This window comes from Aquarana catesbeiana, linkage group LG05 (assembly GCF_042186555.1).
Source record: "Aquarana catesbeiana isolate 2022-GZ linkage group LG05, ASM4218655v1, whole genome shotgun sequence".
NCBI lineage: Eukaryota > Metazoa > Chordata > Amphibia > Anura > Ranidae > Aquarana > Aquarana catesbeiana.
Window position 1 is genome coordinate 366,366,134 of NC_133328.1, and position 23,046 is coordinate 366,389,179.

At 43.5% G+C, this 23,046-nt stretch overlaps 1 protein-coding gene across 1 annotated transcript; it reads left to right on the forward strand.

Annotated features, from left to right (window-relative positions):
• Positions 1-627: 627 nt before the first annotated feature.
• Positions 628-4,152, forward strand: LOC141145895 (G protein-coupled receptor kinase 4-like). The gene is made up of 3 exons (XM_073632705.1): positions 628-744; positions 1,612-1,800; positions 2,422-4,152. The coding sequence occupies exons 1-3, from the start codon at positions 631-633 to the stop codon at positions 2,548-2,550; spliced, it is 432 nt and encodes a 143-aa protein (XP_073488806.1). The 5' UTR covers positions 628-630; the 3' UTR covers positions 2,551-4,152.
• The last annotated feature ends 18,894 nt before the right edge of the window (positions 4,153-23,046 follow it).

Sequence of the window (23,046 nt, forward strand, 5' to 3'; positions counted from 1 at the left end):
ATGCTTTCGCCAAGGCCAGGTGCAGGCAGGTATGTGCGAGGGTGCCGGTCTCTGGGGTCAAGGTCAGCTACGTTCTCCTGCAGCCGGGCCGGCTAACATTTTCTCGGCTGTGTACTTGCTGGTTAGAGCAGGGAGAGAGGAGATCTCACACACACCCTCTCACTCCCACATCCGGTCACGCCCCGAAATACATACAACCTTGATATAGAACGCTACGCCATGGATAAGTCAGCTATATATAATTTTGTTTCAATCTAAAAAATGTTTTGTCTTTTACAGATTCATTGTGGTGGAAATATCGTGTGGACTGAAGTTTCTTCACTTAATGGCATCCTCCATAGGTAACTAATTCTATTCTATTGTAGACCATATACCTGTGTAAAATGTGCGCAGAGGGGAGCTTCAGGAAAGGCACATATATACATGGGTACCTAATGTCTTCCCACTTTTCTAACCAACTGATATAAGAAGCTAATGGAAAACTTCTGTCACTAGCAGCCACCTATAATTGAAATATCAGTTGGCGGTAAAGTGATCCTCAAAATCTGTTTTAGATGACCCATACCAGAAAATTACACTTACAGTCTTCTCTCTTCATTTTGCAGGGACCTCAAGCCTGATAATATCCTAATGGATGAAGAAGGACATGTCCCCATTGCCGATTATGGACTGGCAGTAGGAGGTCTATGGGACGATAAAAGGACAACTGGTGTGGCTGGAACCAGAGGATTCATGGCTCCAGAGGTTTGTATATTTCTCCATACTTATAACTTATCTATTCAGTATATCAGAATTCATCAATTACCACTCTGATTTTTCCTTACACCCATTCCTTTTATTAATGTTCAAAGTCCTGAGAAGCCAGCGGAGTGCCATATACTTTTGTAACACACTCCACTCTGCTTTATAAAGATATATTTTTGTAAAGCAGCAGTATGGCCATTTAAAGAACACACCACAGCTTTATAAATACGTCCCAAATGCAGCGTACACATGATCGGACATTCCGACAACAAAATCCCATGTTTTTTTTCCCGACGGATGTTGGCTCAAACTTGTCTTGCATACACACGGTCACACAAAGTTGGTCGGAAATGCCGAACGTCAAGAACGCAGTGACGTACAACACATACGATGAGCCCAGAAAAATTAAGTTAATTAGCCAGTGCTGCTCTTCTGCTTGATTCTGAGCATGCGTGGGCACTTTATGCGTCAGAATTGTCTACACACGATCGGAATTTACGTGAACGGATTTTGTTGTCGGAAAATTTAAGAACCTGATCTCAAATTTGGTGAGACAGAAATTCTGATGGAAACTGTCTGATGGAGCCTACACACAGTCGGAATTTCCAACAACAAGCTCCGATAGCACATTTTCCGTCGGAAAGTCCGACCGCGTGCACACGGCATTAGAATATGTGTTTGATGAATATACATTATAATGGATTATATATAAAAGACTAAGTTGGGGGGGGGGCTTGTGCTTCCTATAAGATAATGGGGTCAGCCTATGAGACCCCTTTACAAATTAACTTTGTGGGTTTCTTTGATGTATTCTAGTTTTCTGTACTGACCAATGTACTTATTGATGTCTTTTCTTTGGATTGGCAGGTTGTCAACAGTGACTTTTACCAGTTTGAACCTGGCTGGTTTTCACTAGGAGTCATTACCTACATCTTGGCCACAAAGCATATGCCATTTAGGAGCATGACCTTTGATGAATACAGGAGAGAGGTGAACTTCAGCCATCCCAATTACCTGCCTGAAATGGACCCAGACCTGGCAGACTTCAGAAAAGGAGTAAGTAGGAGAAGAACTTTTTTAACTCTAAATAGCAACAGGAAAGGCTTCTGGGCCTACTACTGCTGATGCTGCTCTAGGGGTTTAATGTAGGTTTGCTGACAGAGGAGGGGAAGCATCGCCCCCTTTCCAAGTGGACATGGTATGTACCCAAATCCTAATGGGATGATATTACTATATATTTGACAGATTGCAGCAATGCTGTGTCCTTACAGATAATGTAAGGAACATAAACGTATTCCGATCTGCAGGAAAACCTTACAGACTAACCAGTCACTTGTTGCCTTTTACATGAGAGGAGAAAATAAGAACATAACTTTCTATGCACCAGACACAATGGTGCACAGTTGGGAGTGAGTGGAAGTGAGATGGTACAATGGTACATGATACAATCCCTATGAGGTCTATGAGATGTGACGTCACCCATCACCATGTGGTGGAAGTGATGACCATAGACACTTAGTCTGCTTCTAGATTTATGCCCTATCTGTTCTCTCACTACATGGAAATGAGGAAGAAGGGATTGGCTCTAATTTGTATTGGGAGAGCTGGTCATTATTAAACAATAAGTCCAGAGATCTATAAACATTGAATATTATGCATTATGTTTCCTTTTTACAGCCCATGGACATGGAAATGGACGACCAACTTTCTCCATCAGCTATAATGCCAAAAACATCAAAGTATCCAGGAGAGGAGATATACTTACCCATGTTCACATACATCAACAGCATGTGGGCATGCATGTAAATCTGCATTAGAAAACAAGATCGTCCTGCCAAGATTCAGAAAAAAATATTTTATGCATTTTTGACAATTTCTTAACATCACAGAATTTTTACTAACAGATGGTTGATCCAGGGAGTAATCCGATCACCTTCGGGGGTCAGGAAGGAATTTTTTCCCTGTTGGGGCAAATTATATCATGCTTCATAAGGGTTTTTCGCCTTCCTCTGGATCAACAGGTGAGTTCCATATTGTACCAACAGCTGTTAAGGCTCAAATCCTGTACATACCGAAGTCTTACAGAGAATAAAATGAGCTAACATTTTACATCTTCAGCTGTACTTACCTCCCAGGGTGATGAACTGTTAGTGCCCACGGAGCCTGTGTAGTGGTCCGGGGATTTGAAATCCTTGCTCTTCTCCATCTTCTATCTACAGCACTCAATGTTCTGTGCTTGCGATGACCAAGCAGAATGCCACTGATCTATCCTGCAAGTGCCATAGAGAGTAGAAGAGTGGGGATTTCAAAGCTACTACACAGGCCATGTGCCCACTGACAGCTCACCACAGATGGTTGATCCAGAGAATAATCCGATCACCTTTTGGGGGTCAGGAAGGAATTTTTTGCTCCTTTGGAACAAATTACACCATGCTGCGCAAGAGTTTTTTGCCTTCCTCTGGATCAACTGGGAGTTTTGGAATTCACCTGCAAAACATGCCATCATCAATTCCTATACATACAGAAGTAACCACCAAGAACTTGTGTCCTGCACCTACAGCGTCTGATAGAACGTTTGATAGAAACCGTCAAACTTTGTGCCCTGTGTCAAAAGACACAGTGACACCACCAAGAATTTCTTCCCTGTAGGTGCAGTGTTTTTATACTGGAACCGCTAAGCCTTGCTATGTATGTATAGGAAGAAAAAAAAAAAACTGTCCAAAGAGGGATCACTTTGGCGCAGTTGGCCAGCTTAAACATGTATTGCGATATATGTGAACCAAAAATCCCTCTTTTTATGCAAAGTTTGTTTGAAATGGAAAGGGTTTATAGAGATGTGCAGAGCATTGATTTATAGATTATTTTCTCTCAACACAACAAACCACAATGCAAAGTCGCTTGTTATGGTGCACTGCACAAGACCAGTGTAGATAAGATGTCCAACCTTTATAAGACTGCCACCATTATCATACTCCAAAACCCGCCCTACTTATCATTACCTACTTATTAACGAGACCACCTTTGAACTGGAGTATAACTGGCCATAGCAGCCCTTTTATTCACAAATATTCAAAATATATAAACATTTTAACCATAACAGAAAATTACAGAATATCAGTTGCTCCCCCTCCCCCCCCGGTGGTTTTTGATGGCACTTCCCAACATAACTCTGTTCCACTTCCACACTGCGGGCTTTTGTGTATTAGGCCTCCAGCCGTGTCACACCAACTCAGAGACAAACCCATTCCCTCAGTGCCACCATTACCATCATGCAGTTAACCCGTGTTAACTGAATACACCATGGGCCCATACCACCGATGGGTCCCCCACACTTCCATCTCATAGGTTACTTGCCACCATCAAAGACCACCACCACCATCTCCTTGCTGCCATGACATGTCCATTTTCACCTGAAATAAAGAAAAATTAAAACACAAAACACAGGGAGGGTGGGTGGGAAACTGTTCCTCTGACAAGATCCCCTGCAGTGTTGCCCGAGTCACCCCCCTGCTCCTTAAAACTAAACTCCACCTATTCCCATTTCTCATCCAATCATTAATCCCCCACCTTTTCACTATTTTATTAACCCCATGTTGTTCCCTTATCACCTTGTCATGCCGGCCCTCTTCTAGTCCTTTTCATTCCCTCGCTCCAGGCCTCTCTTTCTGTTGTGCAGATCTTGGAAAAATTCTGGAACGAGATGGATCAAACTTATGGCAGAAGAGGGGAGAAGGTGACCTTTATTGATATTGGCCACATTGTTTCCAAGGAGCAATGCCATTTTATTCAGATTTAATGTGAGGCTCTCATTAAAGATATATCCTTTAGTACAGTTTTAAACAATTTAAAATAAATTAAGATGGACACCTCAAAGAGTTTGAGAAGAAACATCTGTATAGACCTGCAGCTGGAAGAATAGTCTGCCGGAGCCTGAGCATTGCACCCGCCATCCACTGATCGTGGTCGTAATGTTTTTCAGGCTCAAATACAAAAATAAAATAAATGCTCATTTTTTTATCTGTGTGGGTGTGTTCAGTATTTTTTTCAAAAGTTAGAATTAACATAAACTGTCGGTGTAAGTAGACTAATAAAGTTATGAACAAATACTTTCTGGGGCGGTACAGAAATCTAGTATAATGAGAGTATACATAGATTCTCTTAAAGTGACCCTGTCACCACTACAATGGCACAGCTGATAACAATGTATTGTAGGTAATCATAACATTCATTGTGTTATCATGAACTTCCCCATACACTTCTACTACCGCCATTTATACAGATTCTGTGACATCCGTATTCAGTAATAAGTGAAGACTGTACAGAGAGAAATATAGAGGCTGCCATTGCAGGGGTCTCCTTCTGGAAATACTAGTGTCCTGGCTATCATGATGACCCAAAGCTTACAGGACTTTCTGAATCACTGACCCAGGACAAGTATGAGCATTAGGAGATCTGACTTTTCTCTGACTTCACTAGCTACATGCTTCTTCCAGGTCTGTGACTAAGAAAGCATTGAAGCCAGAGACAGCCAAGCACCTGGCATTTTCAGGAGGAGGAGGTTAGCAACGGCAGTCCTGTGTTTTTGTCAGAACACGCCTCCTTTAAAGGCCAACTCTGTGAAATGTGAAAATGGTCCCTTGCAGATAGGCTACACCCCGCACTACAAGGGTTAATTGTGTGTTCATTCGAAGGGAGAGAGAAGCACTTTTACTTATCTGATCCTCCGCTTCTCCAGCAGATGGCGCTCCCCCATGATCCGACAGTGCACTTCTTATGTCCAATGCAGGGCTATAGACCCTGCATCGGTCTTGATTATGTCAGGACCTTAGACTGTTGGAGCATTGGGGAGAAGATGCTGCAGGAGTCTAGAAGCATAGAGGAGTGGAGGATCTGGTAAGTAAATCTTCATTAACCTGTTGCTGCATGCCTAACACATGTGTGCGGCAGCAAAAGGGTGAGCTTTAACACCCGCATGCCACACATATACGTGACTGGGGAGGTGTGTTCTAACTGTAGGAAGATGGGCTGCCTGGGACATGACAGAGATCCCTGTCCTGATCACTGGGAACAGTAGATCGCTGACATGTCCCCTGTCAGATGGGGATCTGCCTTGCTTATAAAGGCAGATCCCCATTCTGCCTCTGTAATAGGTGATCTCGGGCTGCTGACGGACATCGAGTTCGCCCGACCTGCGCCCGCCTGCAACTGCGCCTGCGCAAGCCACCGTACAGCTATCGTCTGAGTGCCAGAGTACCTGTCACAGCCCATCTGAGTATCTGAGTACCTGTCAAAGCCCATCTGAGTACCCGAGTACCTGAATACCTGTAACAGCCCATCTGAGTACCCGAGTACCTGTCACAGTTCATCTGAGTACCTGAGTACCTGTCACAGCCCATCTGAGTACCCGAGTACCTCTCACAGTTCATCTGAGTACCTGAGTACTTGTCACAGCCCATCTGAGTACCGAGTACCTGTCACAGTATATCTGAGTACCTGAGTACCTGTCACAGCCCATCTGAGTACCCGAGTACCTGTCACAGTTCAGCTGAGTACCTGAGTACCTGTCACAGCCTATCTGAGTACACGAGTACCTGTCACAGTTCATCTGAGTACCTGAGTACCTGTCACAGCCCATCTGAGTACCGAGTACCTGTCACAGTATATCTGAGTACCTGTCACAGTTCATCTGAGTACCTGTCGCAGTCCATCTGAGTACCCGAGTACCTGAGTACCTGTCACAGTTCATCTGAGTACACGAGTACCTGAGCACCTGTCACAGTATATCTGAGTACCCGAGTACCTGAGTACCTGTCACAGTTCATCTGAGTACCCGAGTACCTGTCACAGTTCATCTGAGTACCTGAATACCTGTCACAGTCCATCTGAGTACCTGTCACAGTCCATCTAAGTACCCGAGTACCTGAGTACCTGTCACAGTTCATCCGAATACACGAGTACCTGAGCACCTGTCACAGCCCATCTGAGTATCTGTCAGAGTCCATCTGAGTACCTGTCACAGCCCATCTGAGTACCTGAGTTCCTGTCACAGCCCATCTGAGTACCTGAGTACCTGTCACAGCCCATCTGAGTACCTGAGTTCCTGTCACAGCCCATCTGAGTACCTGAGTACCTGTCACAGCCCATCTGAGTACCTGTCACTGCCCATCTGAGTACCTGTCACCAGGCCATCAGAGTACCCGAGTACGTGTCACCAGCCCATCAGAGTACCCAAGTACCTGTCACCAGCCCATCAGAGTACCCGAGTACCTGTCACCAGCCCATCAGAGTAACCGAGTACCTAGCACCAGCCCATCAAAGTAACCGAGTAACTGTCTCCAGCCCATCAGAGTATCCAAGAACCTATCTGCAGCCCATGCCTCATGGAATATACGTTGGGGTGTTTGCTTTCCAAAATGGGGTAATTTTGTGGGTAATTCCACTGTCCTGGTGCTCCAGGGCCTTCACAAATGTAATAGCTCATTAGGAAATTAGAGGTGTAATTTATGCTCTTAGAACCCCTGATGGTGCTCCCTGCATGTTGGACCTCTCTGTGTGGCCAGGCTGTGTAAAAGTCTCACACATGTGGTATCGCCATACTCAGGAGGAGTAGCAGAATGTACTTTGGGGTGTAACTGGAGGTATGCATATGCTGTGTGTGAGAAATAACTTGTCATTATGACAATTTTGTAAAAAAAAAAAATTCTTAAAGTGGTGTTCCGGACGAAATTATACTTTTTAAATAAAAATACCCCTATAATACACAAGCTTAATGTATTCTAGTAAAGTTAGTCTGTAAACTAAGGTCTGTTTTGTTAGTTTATAGCAGTAGTTTGTTATTTTATAAACTTACAGCAGACCATGGCCATCTTAAGTGTGGGCATCTGAAGCCAGACTGTATTTCTTCCTGCATCTCATCCTTGCAGATCTCGCACATGCTCAGTGCAGCACAAGCAGTGTAATAGGTTTCAGGTCAGGTTTCCATAGCAACAGCAGTGTCAGAGGAAGTTGCCGCCCCTTCCCACAAGGCATTGCAAACAGGAAATGATGCAATGGGCCACGGCTAGGGAGGAGGAAAAATAATACAACAGATATACAGTAGGTGCTGAGGAAAAAAAATAAAAAATATCCAATTAGTTTACAGTGCACAGTTTAGTGAGGGATGCTGAAGAGTTGTAAAAGTGGGTGGAACTCCACTTTAATTTTCCCAAGAATTGTGGGAAAACATTACAACTTCAAAAAACTCACCATGCCTCTTACTAAATACATTTGACTGTCTAATTTTCAAAAATGGGTCATTTGGGGGGTATTTGTACTTTCCTGACATTTCAGATCCTCAAGAAATGAGGCCATCAGTGCATCAGGTGTGATCAATTTTCAATGATTTGCACCATAGCTTGTAGACTCTATAACTTTCACATAGACTAAATAATATCCACTAATTTGGGCTATTTTTACCAAAGAGATGTAGCAGTATAAATTTTGCCCCAAATTTATGACCAAAAATGACTTATTTGCAAAATTGTATCATAGAAACTAAAAAAAAGTGTTTTTTTTTCAAAATTGATGCTTTTTTTTTTCACTTATGTCGCAAAAAATAAAAAACCAGGTGGTGATTAAATACTACCAAAAAAAGCTCTATTTGTATGAAAAAAAATGATAAAATTTTGTTTGGGTACAGTGTTGCATGACTGAGTAATTGGCATTCAAAGTGTGAGCGCACTGAAAGCTGAAAATTGGTCTGGGCAGGAAGGGTGTATAAATGCCCTGTATTGAAGTGGTTAAGAGGTCCTGTCATGCTTTTCTCTATTACAAGGATTGTTTACATTCCTTGTATTAGGAATAAACGTGACCCAAACATTTTTGTCAAAAGGACAGTGTAAAAAAAAAATAAATAAAAGAGAAAAAAAAGGAAAAACATTTAAAACGCCCCGTCTCGCCGAACTCACACGCAGAAGCGAACACATACGTAAGTCACGCCGCATATGAAAACAGTGTTCAAACCACACATGTGGGGTATCACCACGATCATTAGAGAGAGAGCAATAATTCTAGCACTAGACCTCCTCTGTAAGTCTAAACATGTAAGCTGTAGAAATTTTTTAAACGACGTCTATGGAAATTTTTTAAGGGTAAACGTTTGTGATCATTCCACAAGCGGGCATCATTTTGAAGCATGACATGTTGGGTATCAATTTACTCGGTGTAACATTATATTTCATGATAAAAAAAATATCGGGCTAACTTTACTGTTGTCTTATTTTTTAAGTCAAAAAAGTGTGTTTGTTCCCAAAAAAGTGCGCTTGTAAGACCGCTGCGCAAATACGGTGTGACATAAAGTATTGCAACAACCGCCATTTTATTCTCAAGGGTGTTAGAAAAAAATATATATAATGTTTGGGGGTTTACAGTAATTTTCTAGAAAAAAAATAATTTTAACTTGTAAACACTGAGTCTGGAAAATAGGCCCGGTAGTAGATGGATACCCTTTACTGAATATCATTTAGTTGGCTGAACTACTGTGCATCAAACAGGGCTGTCTTAATGTATACGAACTGCCCAGGGGCCCCGGGTGCATGGAGGCCCCATGATAGTGTAGCACAACCCCCTAGAGGGTTGCTTTGATTTACCTGTTCATCTGCATTGCCCTGACCCTGTGAACACTCCAACCCACCTAACACTCTGGGTTCAGAAATATTATTGCAGGCACCTTTAACCGCTTCCGGCGACTGCCTCACGCAGATATACTGCAGCAGAAGGGCACATACAGGCAGATTAACGTACCTGTACGTTGCCCTTTAAGAGGCGGCTTGCGGGCGTGTGCGCGCCACCGGGAACTCCGTGAGCGTGATCGCGGGTCCCGCGGACTCGATGTCCGCGGGGATACCTGCGATCGTCTCACGGAGAGGAAGAATGGGGAAATGCTCATGTAAACATGCATTTCCCCGTTCTGCCTAATGACACTGACACTGATCACAGCTCCCCGTAATCGGGAGCCGTGATCAGTGTCATGTCACATATAGCCCATCCCCCCCACAGTTAGAATCACTCCCTAGGACACATTTAACCCCTACAGCGCCACTTAGTGGTTAACCCCTTCACTGCCAGTCACATTTACACAGTAATCAATGCATTTTAATCGCACTGATCACTGTATAAATGTGAATGGTCCCAAAATAGTGCCAAAAGTGTCCGATCTGTCCGCCATAATGTCGCAGTCATGATAAAATTTGCTGACTACTGGCATTACTAGTAAAAAAAAAATATTAATAGAAATGCCATAAAACTATCCCCTATTTTGTAGAGGCTATAACTTTTGTGCAAACCAATCCCCCCCATCACTACAGAGGCCCCCATTACATCACAGTCACCCTTATACATGAGTCCTGCAATCACATCAGAGGTCCCCCATCCCATCAGAGGTTCCTCCATCACATGAGAGGTTCCCCCACCACGAGAGGTTCCCCCACCACATTAGTAGTCCTCCCACCACATCAGAGGTTCCACTATCACATCAAAGGTTCACCCATCAAATCAGAGGTTACCCCATTACACCAGAAGCCCCCCCATTACATTACAATCACCCTTTACATGGGCTGGCTATGCACGAGTCCTCCAATCACATACGGAGTCCTCCCAACACAGAGCTCCCCAATCAAAGAGCCCCATCCCACAGCCTCCCCCCTTTATTGAGCCCCCCGTTCACACATTCCTCTCTTCACATCAGAGCCCTCACCTTTTGCCTCCAGTAGCATTGCGAGGGGCGAGAGGAGGAGGTCTGATGAGGCAGACTTCCATTATCCCCTGAATGCTAGGGGCAGCTGTGTATACCGCCAGCCCTAAATCAGAATCATGTGTTGTCATGGTGCAGGTGAGCCGGTCACCATCACCAAAGAAAGGAATGATGCCATGTGTTCTAGACTTAGACCGTTACTGGTTATTATGGTGCTGGGTGCCGGCCCGCCTGCATTGCGCCAACTCATGATGCAGATTCGAGGCAAACTGAGTCCCATGCTCGCGGCACCCAGACAACACCCCGATTAACAAACACTGAGCTAGAGTTCTGCTTTGATACCACTATTGATAGATGGGGCATCTATAATGCAGTCTGTATTAGGGCGGGCACTATGAGAAACAGATTTGTTGTAATAATACTCCTCTATGAATAGAATATTAATAAATTTAGTATTCTCTCCTTGTTTCCTAACACTCCTATTAGAATAATTATGCGTATGAACAAGGCATGATGCAAATGTGCATCTTTAATAATATAACCGAATGTTTAGTACTTCAGGATTTTCATAATAAGACACTTACTTGTCCTGGAGTCCAGCGATGGCACCGCAGCTGATGTTTCCATTAGGTGTCGGGTGCTGCTGCCACCATTGCGGGTATAGCATAATGGCTTCATGCCGGGTCCCTACTGTGTGAGGCCCCCCTCCTCTCTCCTACTGGCCCCGTGACAGGGGGAGAAGGAGGGAGAAGGACGGAGCCCCACGGTGGCGTCATGGGCTGTGTGTCTTCCAGAAGACAGCGGGAGGACAAAGGAGGGGCTGGACATGGCGTAGATCACTGTGGATACTGCGGTGATATTTTGCCAGAAGTGGGAGCAAATACCTGTATTAGACAGGTATCTGCTCCCCCCTGAAAGGTGCCAAATGTGACACCAGAGGGGGGAGGAATCCGGACAGCGGAAGTTACATTTTTGGTGGAACTCCGCTTTAAAGTGAAACTCCAGCCCTCCCTTCAAGTCTTGCACACTTGTACAGGATCCTCTCCTGAAATTGCTTACTCTGATTTCGCTGCATACTGTAAGCTTCTCACAGTGTGCATTAGAAGCTGCTGCCAGTCAGATAGAGCTTACCTCATATCCTGGTTGGAGGACATCCAGCATCCTCTAGCTCTTCCCTGATATTTACTATCCCTGGCCTGCCCCATTAAGTAATTACATTTTAGTTCTTTCAGTTATGGAGGTTTTGGCATCACATGTTCAGCTTCAAATTAAAGTTCTTGTGTTGCACTAGTATGGTGTGCGCTCTTCTTTTATTAGTAATAAGGGGGTAGTGGCTGCGCTGTAATAGGGGGGAAGGGGGAGGAGTGGGGATCGACAGGGGGGTAGGACTATGCTAAAAAATAATAAAAGTCATGTGACCGTGGTGAAATAAGGCAAACTCAACTATGGGTGTATAATCAAATACAATTAAAATATAAAAGTATAAGCACAAACACAATAACTGTATATATATAAAATAAATATATATATACCAGCAAAAATCATATGCAAGGATAGGTAAATCTACTAGAGAAAAGGCATAAATCAAAAGTCTATCGTGATAACATAAGAAATACCTCCAATAACATTACTAGAACCTTGTCTGTAGCACAAATATAAAATGATCAACAAATAAATCCACACATGAAATAATAAATAATGTGAATACAAAGTGAAAAAAGGTGTCCATAAGCAGTAGTCCCAGTGATTGGTGTTGGTGTCCCGCCAACACTTGGCGAAAAAAATACCATAAAAATAAAAATTGATAATAGTAAAAAATAACACAAACTAAAGCAATCCCACCACCAAATTTAACAATCCTGGATGTGAATACGATGTTGAATGAACCAGGGGAAAGGAAGAACCAGTGTGCTGACAGGTGGGGGCACCTTCGTGTTCCCAGGCCCCTTACCTTACGGCTGTAAGGTATACAGCATATGCCAAAGAAGCTCCACAGGCGGGGGAGTTCAGCAATACCGCAGATAACGTTGATTGATGTTGCCGTGTATCATATATGAAAAAACAAAGAGCGAATGCTACATAGTATGATACCGTTTGGTTTAGAGGCACAGGTGGGAGAGAGGAGAGGGGGGTTTGCACTCACTTTTAATCAATGAGCGCACGCCTCAACCTACGAACGCCGAGCTCGTATAGTCCCAAGTTCTACGAGCTCGGCGTTCGTAGGTTGAGGCGCAGGAGTCTTCTACATAGTCTTTCTTCGCTCTTCTTTTATGTTTTACTTTACTGTACACCATTAGAGATTAATGGAGACTGCCATTGCTGACCTCTCCTTCTGGGAATCTCACTTCTCTGGCTATCAAATTGATGCTAAAGTTTCAGAGCTGTGATAAGGAATTATAAATTTTTTTTAATGCACATTCACAGCATGAGTGTTCTATAACCCAAAAGTGTTATAGCCAGACAAAGCCAGGCAACTAGCATTTTTCATAAGGACACCAGTAATCTTGGTTCCCATACTTTTCATAAAACAGACTTCTAAGAGGTTTAGTATTTATACAAGAAAATATATATAAAAGAAAACCACCTATAGCTATAATACTGGAAACCTTTGCCACATCCCAGTACAAATTAGAAAATTGCAAAAGGGGGTGCCCCGGGAGATTTTATGGGCAAAGGGTAGTAACCAGAAAAGGGAGTAACAAACGTATAAAAATATACAAAATTCATTGTGTACAAAGCAGTAATAGAATGGGTACATAAGGTATATTAACCTAAAAACTGTTTAGTCAGACTGGATAGTTAATAAACAGCTAGATACTGAAACACACAGTTGGTCTCATAATGGGAGGACAAGTGATGTGCGTATACATAGGAGTCCAAACATGTTTGGGAATATAGGTATAAATAATTAATTCCTTCTTCAGGGGCTGATTTGAAACAAGTTGTTTTTTGTCTGGTAATGAAATGACAAAAATATCAAAGAGAGATAAGAAAATAAACAAATATACAAATGTAGGAGCACAGTAGGTAGTAGCATGGCATATAGATATGGCAGGTAATAAAAGCAGGTGATACTCACAGTGTAACTATCTTTTGTGAATTAAAGTACACATCAGGATTTACACAAAGGAAGGGCTTCCATCTCTGAACTGCTCCATCGCACAGTGAAATGCTCTAGATATTGGCTGGGGGGCTGAGTATACGTCCTCATACAGCACCGATGATACATGGTTGCTTGTGCCAAATCGGTTAGAGTATGTTGTGTGGTGTAAGTGACGCATGAAGCATACCTCCCGGCATGGGACACCAAGGCCCACGAGGATCGACCAAAATGTTGGAGACGAATCTGGCACAAAAAAAGTGTCTATGTGAGAACATAGCATATTAGGCCAAAAAGGTATATAATAATATAGGTGTGTGAGTGCATCGCCATGGGGATGCAACACCATGAAGAGTATCATGATGTGGACCTCCCATTCCCAATGGGTCAGGTGGCCCGCACAGCAAGATATAAAGGTGGTGGAATTACAGTAGGGCATAGGATCCATAATGGCACTTACCTACGGTAGCCGTTTAGTGTGGGTATCTCAAATATGGGACGTTGTATGGTCCTGGCTGTGCAGCAATGAAGGACTGAGCTTACCTGGCTTATAAGGGAATGGGGGTCATGTAGTATACACCCAGAGTGTTGGCATGGTTCAATGGGTCGGACTGATAGGTATCAGGTGATTGGGGGCCCAGCAAAGGCGATGAGCCTTACCGATCACCTGCATACCAAATGTGCATCAGGACTCGTCTACCAGACAATCCCCCGACACAAGCAGTGTCCGGTGTCACCGCGTAGAATGGCGCGATGATGTCAGACGTCGCAAGGCTACCGACACGCTAAGTGGGTGGTACGTCTTAGGTCGGATGGACAAGACACCACTACGCATGCATGAATTGGCGTGAAACATCGACTCATAGCGTGGCAGAGAAGACTGAGCCCAGAGGGATGCCCTGAGATGCAATTAGCACCAAGGGGCCCCTGCGTGCTCGGGGAGCCTCGGTGTCCACAGACAGTAGAGATGGTGAAGAGAAATTACTATAGAGAAATCACCAAAGCATGTGCGATAGAACAGGGATGGAGATGATGAAGCCCAACCTGTACAACAAAAATACAAAACAAATGTATACAAGGGTGCCATCTAGTGGAATATATGGTGTATGACAGCCATTGAAAAAATCCAAAAAATATCTTCTTGCGAACACAATAGCACTGGAAAATATGTACTATATTTGAAGCAGCATTAAAACAGGACTATTGTCAATGATTTTTTCTAATCCAGCACTGCTTATGCACTTTCAGAAACCACCCACGCACAGAAAATACACTTTAAACCCTAATGGTGAACATACATGCTTTGATAAATGATCAATTTATTTTCTGATTGATCTCCTTTAATAGGAAAAATCAATCTATAGATGACAACCCATTCAATCAATATAACACAATTGGGGAAGTGAATTTCAATCGAAAAAGATACAATTGCAATAGATCATAAATACAATTAAATGCATTTCTGTTTCCATCATGTAATCCCATAATCTGATTGGTCACAATAGTAGAGTGGGAGCGGTTTAGATCCATCTGACAGGTCTTTATCACTGTCTGGGTCCCCATTGTGGAGATTTACCCCTCACTTCCTCCGGGGTCAGAAGGACAGGAAGTAAGCAGAATCTCTCCCATAGCTACCCAGACAGTAATAAATAAGGGGATAAGGAGCATATACTGTACACACGGTGGCCAATGTAAATGGCAGAATCTCTTTCCGGGAAAGAATGCTTTAGAGAACTACTAGGATTCCCCCAAATGGTTAAAAGTGAACCCATCCTGAGAGAAATATGAAGGTGTCCAAGTGTTCTGAGTGGGCTCTGCCTCCTACATCCGGCCAGCACAGTCACTTCCCTGTCAGGTGGAGTGATGGAGTGATCTCCGCCTGATATGGGCTTCTGAGTCCCGGTGTTCTGCCGAGAAAGTTCCGCTCGGCGGATTAGTTCCCCCCTCTACTGCGCATGTGCAGTAGAAGCCGGCAGAAATAGCCGAAGCGGAACAGCTGAAAATCAGCTGTACACGGCGCCTGTAAGAGGGCCCCTCGCGGGCTCGCTTCGCTCGCCACGCTTCGGGCACGGCCTCGCTGCGCTCGGCACTTTTAGATTCCCCCTCTAGGTCCACTTGGATAGAGGGGAAGGAACCTGGACCCAGAGCGCAGGCGCCGTGTACAGCTGATTGAAGCTTTTGAGCTTCGGCTATCTCCGGCGGCCGACAGTAGTACGTACTGCGCAGGCGCTGCGCCTGCGCAGTACAGGGGGGGAACCTATCCGCCGAAGGAACTTATTCGGCAAGACACCGGCCTGGCATGACGTAATTCAAAGACCGGGAGGCGGGTTGGAAAGGGAAAAGGGAAAGCTGCAGCTGCTGCCAATGCGACCCACGAGGAGCCAGTGAACCAGTGAGTGAACAGAGGAGAATAGCATAAGCTAAGATATACCTCCCAACATTTTGAGATGAGAATGAGGGATATCTACTATCAAACATATGTAGGCATAAGACACGCCCCCTGCAACACCCCCTTAAAGGAGAATTAACAACAACAACAAAAAAAAGTTAATCAAATCCACAAGGGCTTTTTTTTACCACTACTATTCCTTTATATTGGCTTTTAAAATTCACAAATGCAGCAATTTAGAAATTGGATGAAAGGTTTAGTACTGGGAAACACTTGTTGAAAGATAAAAAGTGCATTTTATACAAAACTATATGGATCAGACCAAAATGAGGGACAAATGAGGGGGAAGAGGGACAGAGGGACATTGCTCCAAATCAGGGACAGTCCCTCGAAATCAGGGACAGTTGGGAGCTATGGCTAAGGTATTGTTGTTCAACTGGCAGAAAAGCTTAACTTTGTTTTTTTTTGTTTTTTTTTTTTGGGGGGGGGGGGGTGTTGATTAATTTACAATGCTATTTGTAATATGCAGCATGGAGGGGGTTAATGTACCGTCACTGAACACTGATGCATTAGTGACCAGTGGCAATTAATGATCCCCTTTGTGCTGCAAAGGGGTTCATAAACACTGCCACTGCCACTAATGTATCAGTGATTAGTGGCAGTACATTAACCCCCTCCATGCTGCATATTACAAATAGCATTGTAAATTAATCACTTCAGCTCCGGAAGATTTACCCCTCTTTATGACCAGGCCACTCTTTGGGATACGGCACTGCGTTACTTTAACTGACAATTACGCAGTCATGCGACACTGTACCCAAATAAAATGTATGTCCTTTTTTTCCCACAAATATTGTTTTCTTTTGGTGGTATTTGATCACCTCTGCAGTTTTTATTTTTTGCGCTATAACCTAAAAAAGACTGACAATTAAAAAAAAAAAATTTTTTTTACCCTCTGCTATAAAACATATCCAATAAAAAATATAAAACATCAAATTTCTTCATCAGTTTAGGCCAGTATGTATTCTGCTACATATTTTTGGTAAAAAAAATCCCAATAAGCGTATATTGATTGGTTTACGCAAAAGTTATAATGTCTACAAACTATGGGATACATTTATGGTATTTATTTTTTTACTAGTAATGGCGGCAATCAGTGATCTTTAGCGCCCCTTTCACACGATCGGACCGTTCAGGTCCGCCTGTCAGTTTTGACGGCAGACCTGAACGGGCGCTCCATGTTAGCCTATGGAGCGACGGATGTCAGCGGAGACATGTCCGCTGACATCCGACCCAGTCCGATCCGCAAAAAGCAGACGGATGGCCCTACGTCCAGATCCGTCGCTGGCGGATTGGGTGAGATCTGATTGAAAACGGAAATGCTGTCCGTTTTCATCCGATTCCTCCATAGGCAGCAGCGGCGCCTGACAAGCCCCGCTCAGTGAGCAGAGAGGGACCTGTCATCCGCCGGCTCAGCGGAGATCAACGGAGAGATCTCCGCTGAGCCGGCGAACCGTGGCGGAGTCCGTGGAAGCGGAGTCCGCCTCGTGTGAATGAGGGCTAATATACATAAATACATGTTATATATAAATCTATTTGTTCAGTGTTTACTATTTTCATTAGCTTTGATTGGCCTTCTCTGTACCATGTGATCACTGTGGCCAATCACAGAGATCAAGACAATAGTATACAATGAATGGCATGAATAGATGCCATTAATTGTGTACAATTATCATGAGATCTGCTGTGACTGGTCCCAGTGATCACATAGTCCTGGCAGTGGCCCGGTACACTGATCTGTCAGACATGTTCTAGGGAGGTGGGGGTTGGGAGGAGGAAGGGGAAAAGGGAGAGTGGGAGGGGGGCCAAGTCGCGGCACCATGGGCCTCTGGGTTGTACTTGTCCCCTGGGCCACTAGTTGCCAATCCTCCCCTGTTTATAACCATTCATGTAACCCTGTATATATGTGGAGAGTTCACACTTCTTATTGTACAGATTCAGAGCTTGGATAACACAGGTTATATGAATAGTCATAAATTACCTTCTCATCATCTGTACATACAGTGTGCTAGGGGCTGGATTACATGGATCTGTACTTACATCTTATAACAGATTGTTTCCATCAAGTAGTACTGTTGTATGATTTATCTGATTACTTCTCAGCCCCCCCTCTCCCCCCAGCTTGCATCACCCCCAGATCACTTCATACATACATCACTCCGAGTTGCTCCTTACCCCCCCCTACTGAGGGACATAATTACATGGTCACTTTCCTTCCCTTATCTTCCCATCATCACTCCCTGGTCACCCCATAGACACTGCAAGAAATCCTTCCCCATTCTGCCACCATCATCCCCGCCACACTCCTCTCCTGTACATACTGCCCTCATCATCCCTGCCACACAATCTCCTGTACATACTGCCCCCATCATCCCATCCACACTCTTCTCCTGTACATACTGCCCCCTTCACCCCCTCCACACTCCTCTCCTGTACATACTGCCCCCATCATCCCCTCCACCCTCTTCTCCTGCACATACTGCGGCTGCGAGGTCTCCCTGAAACGCCTGGGGTTGAAGACCTGCAGGTAACGGTGAATGCCATTTTTCAGATGGCTTTGAAGTCCCCTGAGAAGATAGTAGAATTGGACAGGGTTCATAGAGTGGTGGGTCCTAGATCAAATGACTCAGAGAGACCAAGGGACGTTGTTTGTCGTATCCACCGCTATTCAGAGAAGGAACGGATACTCAGGGCAGCTTGGGAAGCAGGGGACATACCTTTTTGGATGTGGCCCCTATCCAGATTACCAATTGACTCTCATATATTCCACATACAGGGGGTCGTTCGGGCCCCTTGAATAGACGAGGACAGCGGAGGGATTTTCAATTACATTAACAACTGCCCCGAAGAAGACTTTAAGACCCCTCCTAGAGATCAGGAACAGGTCTAATAAATAACCATATTTTGTATGTAGGGGTAAAGGATAGAGGAGATATTAGTGGATTCCTTTAATATACAACCCCAGGGTGCTCAGGGAAACTTGGAGATTCCAATAATGAACACTGACTTATATACTAAGACATTTCTTTCATAGTTTTAGAAGTGAGCCATGGGTAATGGTTAATAGCAACTGAGGGATACCAATTGAACTGAACTTTCTGAATGATTAAAATGCAATCAGTCCTCTATTCAGGGGGGATGTCATTTAATATATATATTTTTTTCTTATATAAGTTGTTGTGGAATAAGAAGATACGTGTCTATTGAATACAACTATAATACCAGAATAGTTATTCTTCATGGATACTGGTTTTTACCACAATTTCATCTCCTAGTTATACTGTTAAAATATGTGCTCCTTTTCACTTTGTTGGAATTGGCTGTTTAACACTTGATTGGTAATTAATTTTGCACACCTAAGGGTTTTTTTTTTTTTGTAATTTTTAAGGCACATTGATGGCACCAATTTTTTTTAAATTTTTTTCTTTATGTTGTAATTTTTACAACTCGTATATGATATATTCTGTATAAGGCACCTGTTTTTGCTGGTGGTTTTTGCTTTATTACACTGAGGTAATGACTACCCCTCTTCTTTAAAGGGGAAAGAAAAGGGGGGGGGGGGGGAAATATTATCAGCACCATTTGTCCTAGTTGCAGTTTCTGCAACTCATATAGGATATAATTTTTCTTTTCCCGTTTTACTTAAGTCACTATTTTGCACTTTGAATATCATATTTTTTCATTTTTAGGAGCTTTATATATCTAAAATACTATATAAAATGAATTAACCTTGGGGGGGGGGTTACATACATAAGTTGTTCTGGAACAAGAAGATATGTGTCTATTGAATATAACTATAATACCAGAATAGTTATTCTTTATGGATATTATTATTTCATCTCCTGGTTGTACTGTTAAGATATGTGCTCCTTTTTATTTTGTTGAGACTGGTTGTTTAGCACCTGATTGGTAATCCTGCACACTTAAAGGGCTTTCTTTGCACCAACTTTTTTTTTTTTTATATGTTGTAGTTGTTACAACTCGTATATGATATATTTTTGTTCAAGGCACTTGTTTTTGCTGGTGGTTTTTGCTTTATTATATTGAGGTAATAATCACCCCTCTTTTTTAAGAAGGAAGGAGAGGGGAGAAAGAAAAGGGCAGAAAGGGAAGGAGGAAAAGAGAGGGAAAAATACGTTAACAGCACTATTCGTCTTGTTTGTAGTTTCTGCAACTAATTTAGGATAAAACTCTTTTCCCCTTTTCTTTGGCACCTATTTTTTCTGTATTATACAGATATAATAATCACTTTTTTTTTTTTGCACTTAAGTCATTATCTTTCACTGTGATTATCATATTCTTTCATTCTTAGGAGCTCTATATAAGGACAATATTATACAAAATGAATCAACCTTGAGAGGGGATTTGTTTTTTTTTTCTCTTGATACTTTGAGCATAGGTAATTTTAATTACACCCCTGAATGGGAGATGACCTCGGACCCCTCACCCCCCCAGGGGATAAGAGCGGTGGAGAGTGAGGGAGGAAAGGAATCTATAGTGACAGAGAGAGGAGCCCTATAGGATTGGTCCTCTACTTTGTCCCCTAGAGAAGGGAATAGATTATGCTATAAGCTGCAGTCAGGTCCCCCCGCAACATATGTTTGGGGTACTCCTGAAGAAGAAGACTGGATGCCCTCTCTGAATGAGTACCCTAATAAACAAAATAAGAGAGTGATTTAAAGGCAGGTTTTATGAAGAGGATAGCCCCCCCTTTTTTTTTTTGGAAAAGAACTTATTATTACTATGTGTACTTAGATTATAAATTGGTTATCTTAGGATATTGCTCCCATGATAGAGGCTGATTGATAGAGTTTAAAAGGTCGGCTTTGCTATTCTCCCCTTTTTTTTTATTTATTTATTTTTTTATTTTAGAAAAATGGGAAGCTCTTAGACATTAAGAGGAACTTATTTTCATCATATATACTTAGAGTATAAGCTGTCTACCCTAGGGTATTGTTCCCACGATCGGTAAATTGTTAGGTTGTAATAATGTATGCAGTAATATAGGCCGATATAGCTTAGAAGGTTGGGTTTTTTTTTTTCTTTAATGAATAAAGTTTTAGATGTTCGGTTCGAGAGGAGTTGATAGTTCCAGAGCTCTATATCCAACTATCTCTGTTCACGACCCCACATAGGGTGACGCTCAGACAGTGGCGTAGCGTGGGTTGTCAGCACCCGGGGCAAGGCAAGTAATTTGCGCCCCCTAACCTGTGGGCTTTTAGCACCCAAGAATGGGGGCCCAGGTTCCTCCACTCACAGTCTGAGCCTCTGATTGGCCACCTGCAGCCTTTTATTAATGGTTAGATCTGAGATATCTCTTTGATTACAGTAGTCAAAGAGATATCTTCTCAGTATCAGCCAATAATAAAAGGCTGCGGGCAGCCAATCAGAGGTCTAGGTTGTAAATAACAAGGAGCACCTTATATACAGCAGAGCAGGCAGCCAATAGTAACCCAGATGTAAGGGTTGTGCATATTATTTAATGCTAGACATACTACAGGAGACAGTCAGAAACTGCAGGCATACTATAGGAGATGGTCAGAAACTGCAGACGTACTACAGGAGATGGTCAGAGACTGCAGACATACTACAGGAGATGGTCAGAGACTGCAGACATACTACAGGAGATGGTCAGAGACTGCAGACATACTACAGGAGATGGTCAGAGACTGCAGACATACTACAGGAGATGGTCAGAGACTGCAGACATACTACAGGAGATGATAAGAGTCTTAATGGAGCATTGTTAAATACTACTTGTGCATTCTGCGCAGAGTGCAGAGTTCAGGAGTGCAGTATGTACAGAGTTCATGAGTGTACTGCGTACAGGGTACAAAGATCAGGAGTGTGCTATATACAAAGTGCAAAGATCAAGATTATGCTACGTACCAAAAATCAGGAGTACCCTATACACAGAGTGTAAAGTTTAGGAGAGCGCTAGGTACAGAGTTCAGAGTGCAATTCATACAGAGTGAAGAGCTCAGGAGTGTACAGGATACACCATGCAGAATTCAGTAGTGAGCTACGTACAGGGTGCAAAGATTAGGAGTGTGCTAAATACAAAAAGAAAAGATTAAGATTCTACTACGCACTGAGTGCAAAGATCAGGACTGTCCTATGTACTGAGTGCAGGATTCAGGAGTGCACTACATACAGAGTGAAGAGTTCAAAAGTGCAAATAGTTCAGGAGAGCGCTACGCAGAGTGAGCAGAGTTCAGAAGTGCACTGCATAGAGAATGCACTGCAGAGTTCATGACTGTGCTACGTACAGATTGCAGGGCTCAGGAATGCATGTCTCACAGGACAGTAACTCCCCTTCCAGTACAGAGCTCTCCTCCCACCCACAAATCCTCTCTTCCCCACCTACAAAGTATCAGGAGAGGGGCTGCTACAGAAGTGCAGCTACAGCTTACAGTAGGAGTGCAATGTTGTTAGGTGGGGAGAGGGGGCATTAGTGCAATGAGGGGGTATAGGCAATGATATTGGTGCTAAGTTAATAGGGTATTGATGCTAAATGGGGGGGGCAATTTGCTAATTTCTAACTTGGGGGAGAGTTGGAACATTGGTGCTAAGTGGGGGGAAATTTGGGATAAGTGAAGAGAGAGGGGTTACTTGGGATAAGTGGAGGATATTGGGGATACATGGGAGGAGAGGAGAAACATTTGGGATAAGTGGCGGGACAGGAGGGACATTGGGGATAAGTGGGGGGAGAGGAGGGGCATTGGGGATAAGTGGGGGGAGAGGAGGGGCATTTCGAATAAGTAGGAGGGGAGGGGTGACATTTAGGATAAGTGAGGATAAGTGGGATAATGGGGATAATTGGGGGAACAGGAGGAACATTGGAGGGACAGGAGGGACATTGGGGGGGAATGGGAGGGACCATGAGGATAAGTGGGAGGACAGGAGGGACACTGAGGATAAGTGGGAGGAGGGGAGGGACATTGAGGATAAGTGGGGGGAAAGGAGGAACATTTGGAATAAGTGAGAGGAGGGGCATTGGGGATAAGTGGGGGACAGCAGGGA

Excerpts from the sequence above, each read along its gene's own strand:
- LOC141145895 (XM_073632705.1), top strand. The coding sequence starts at position 631 with ATGGATGAAGAAGGACATGTCCCCATTGCCGATTATGGACTGGCAGTA. Across the intron at positions 745-1,611 it reads GAGGATTCATGGCTCCAGAG|GTTGTCAACAGTGACTTTTA; the intron begins GTTTGTATATTT and ends TTGGATTGGCAG. Across the intron at positions 1,801-2,421 it reads TGGCAGACTTCAGAAAAGGA|CCCATGGACATGGAAATGGA; the intron begins GTAAGTAGGAGA and ends TCCTTTTTACAG.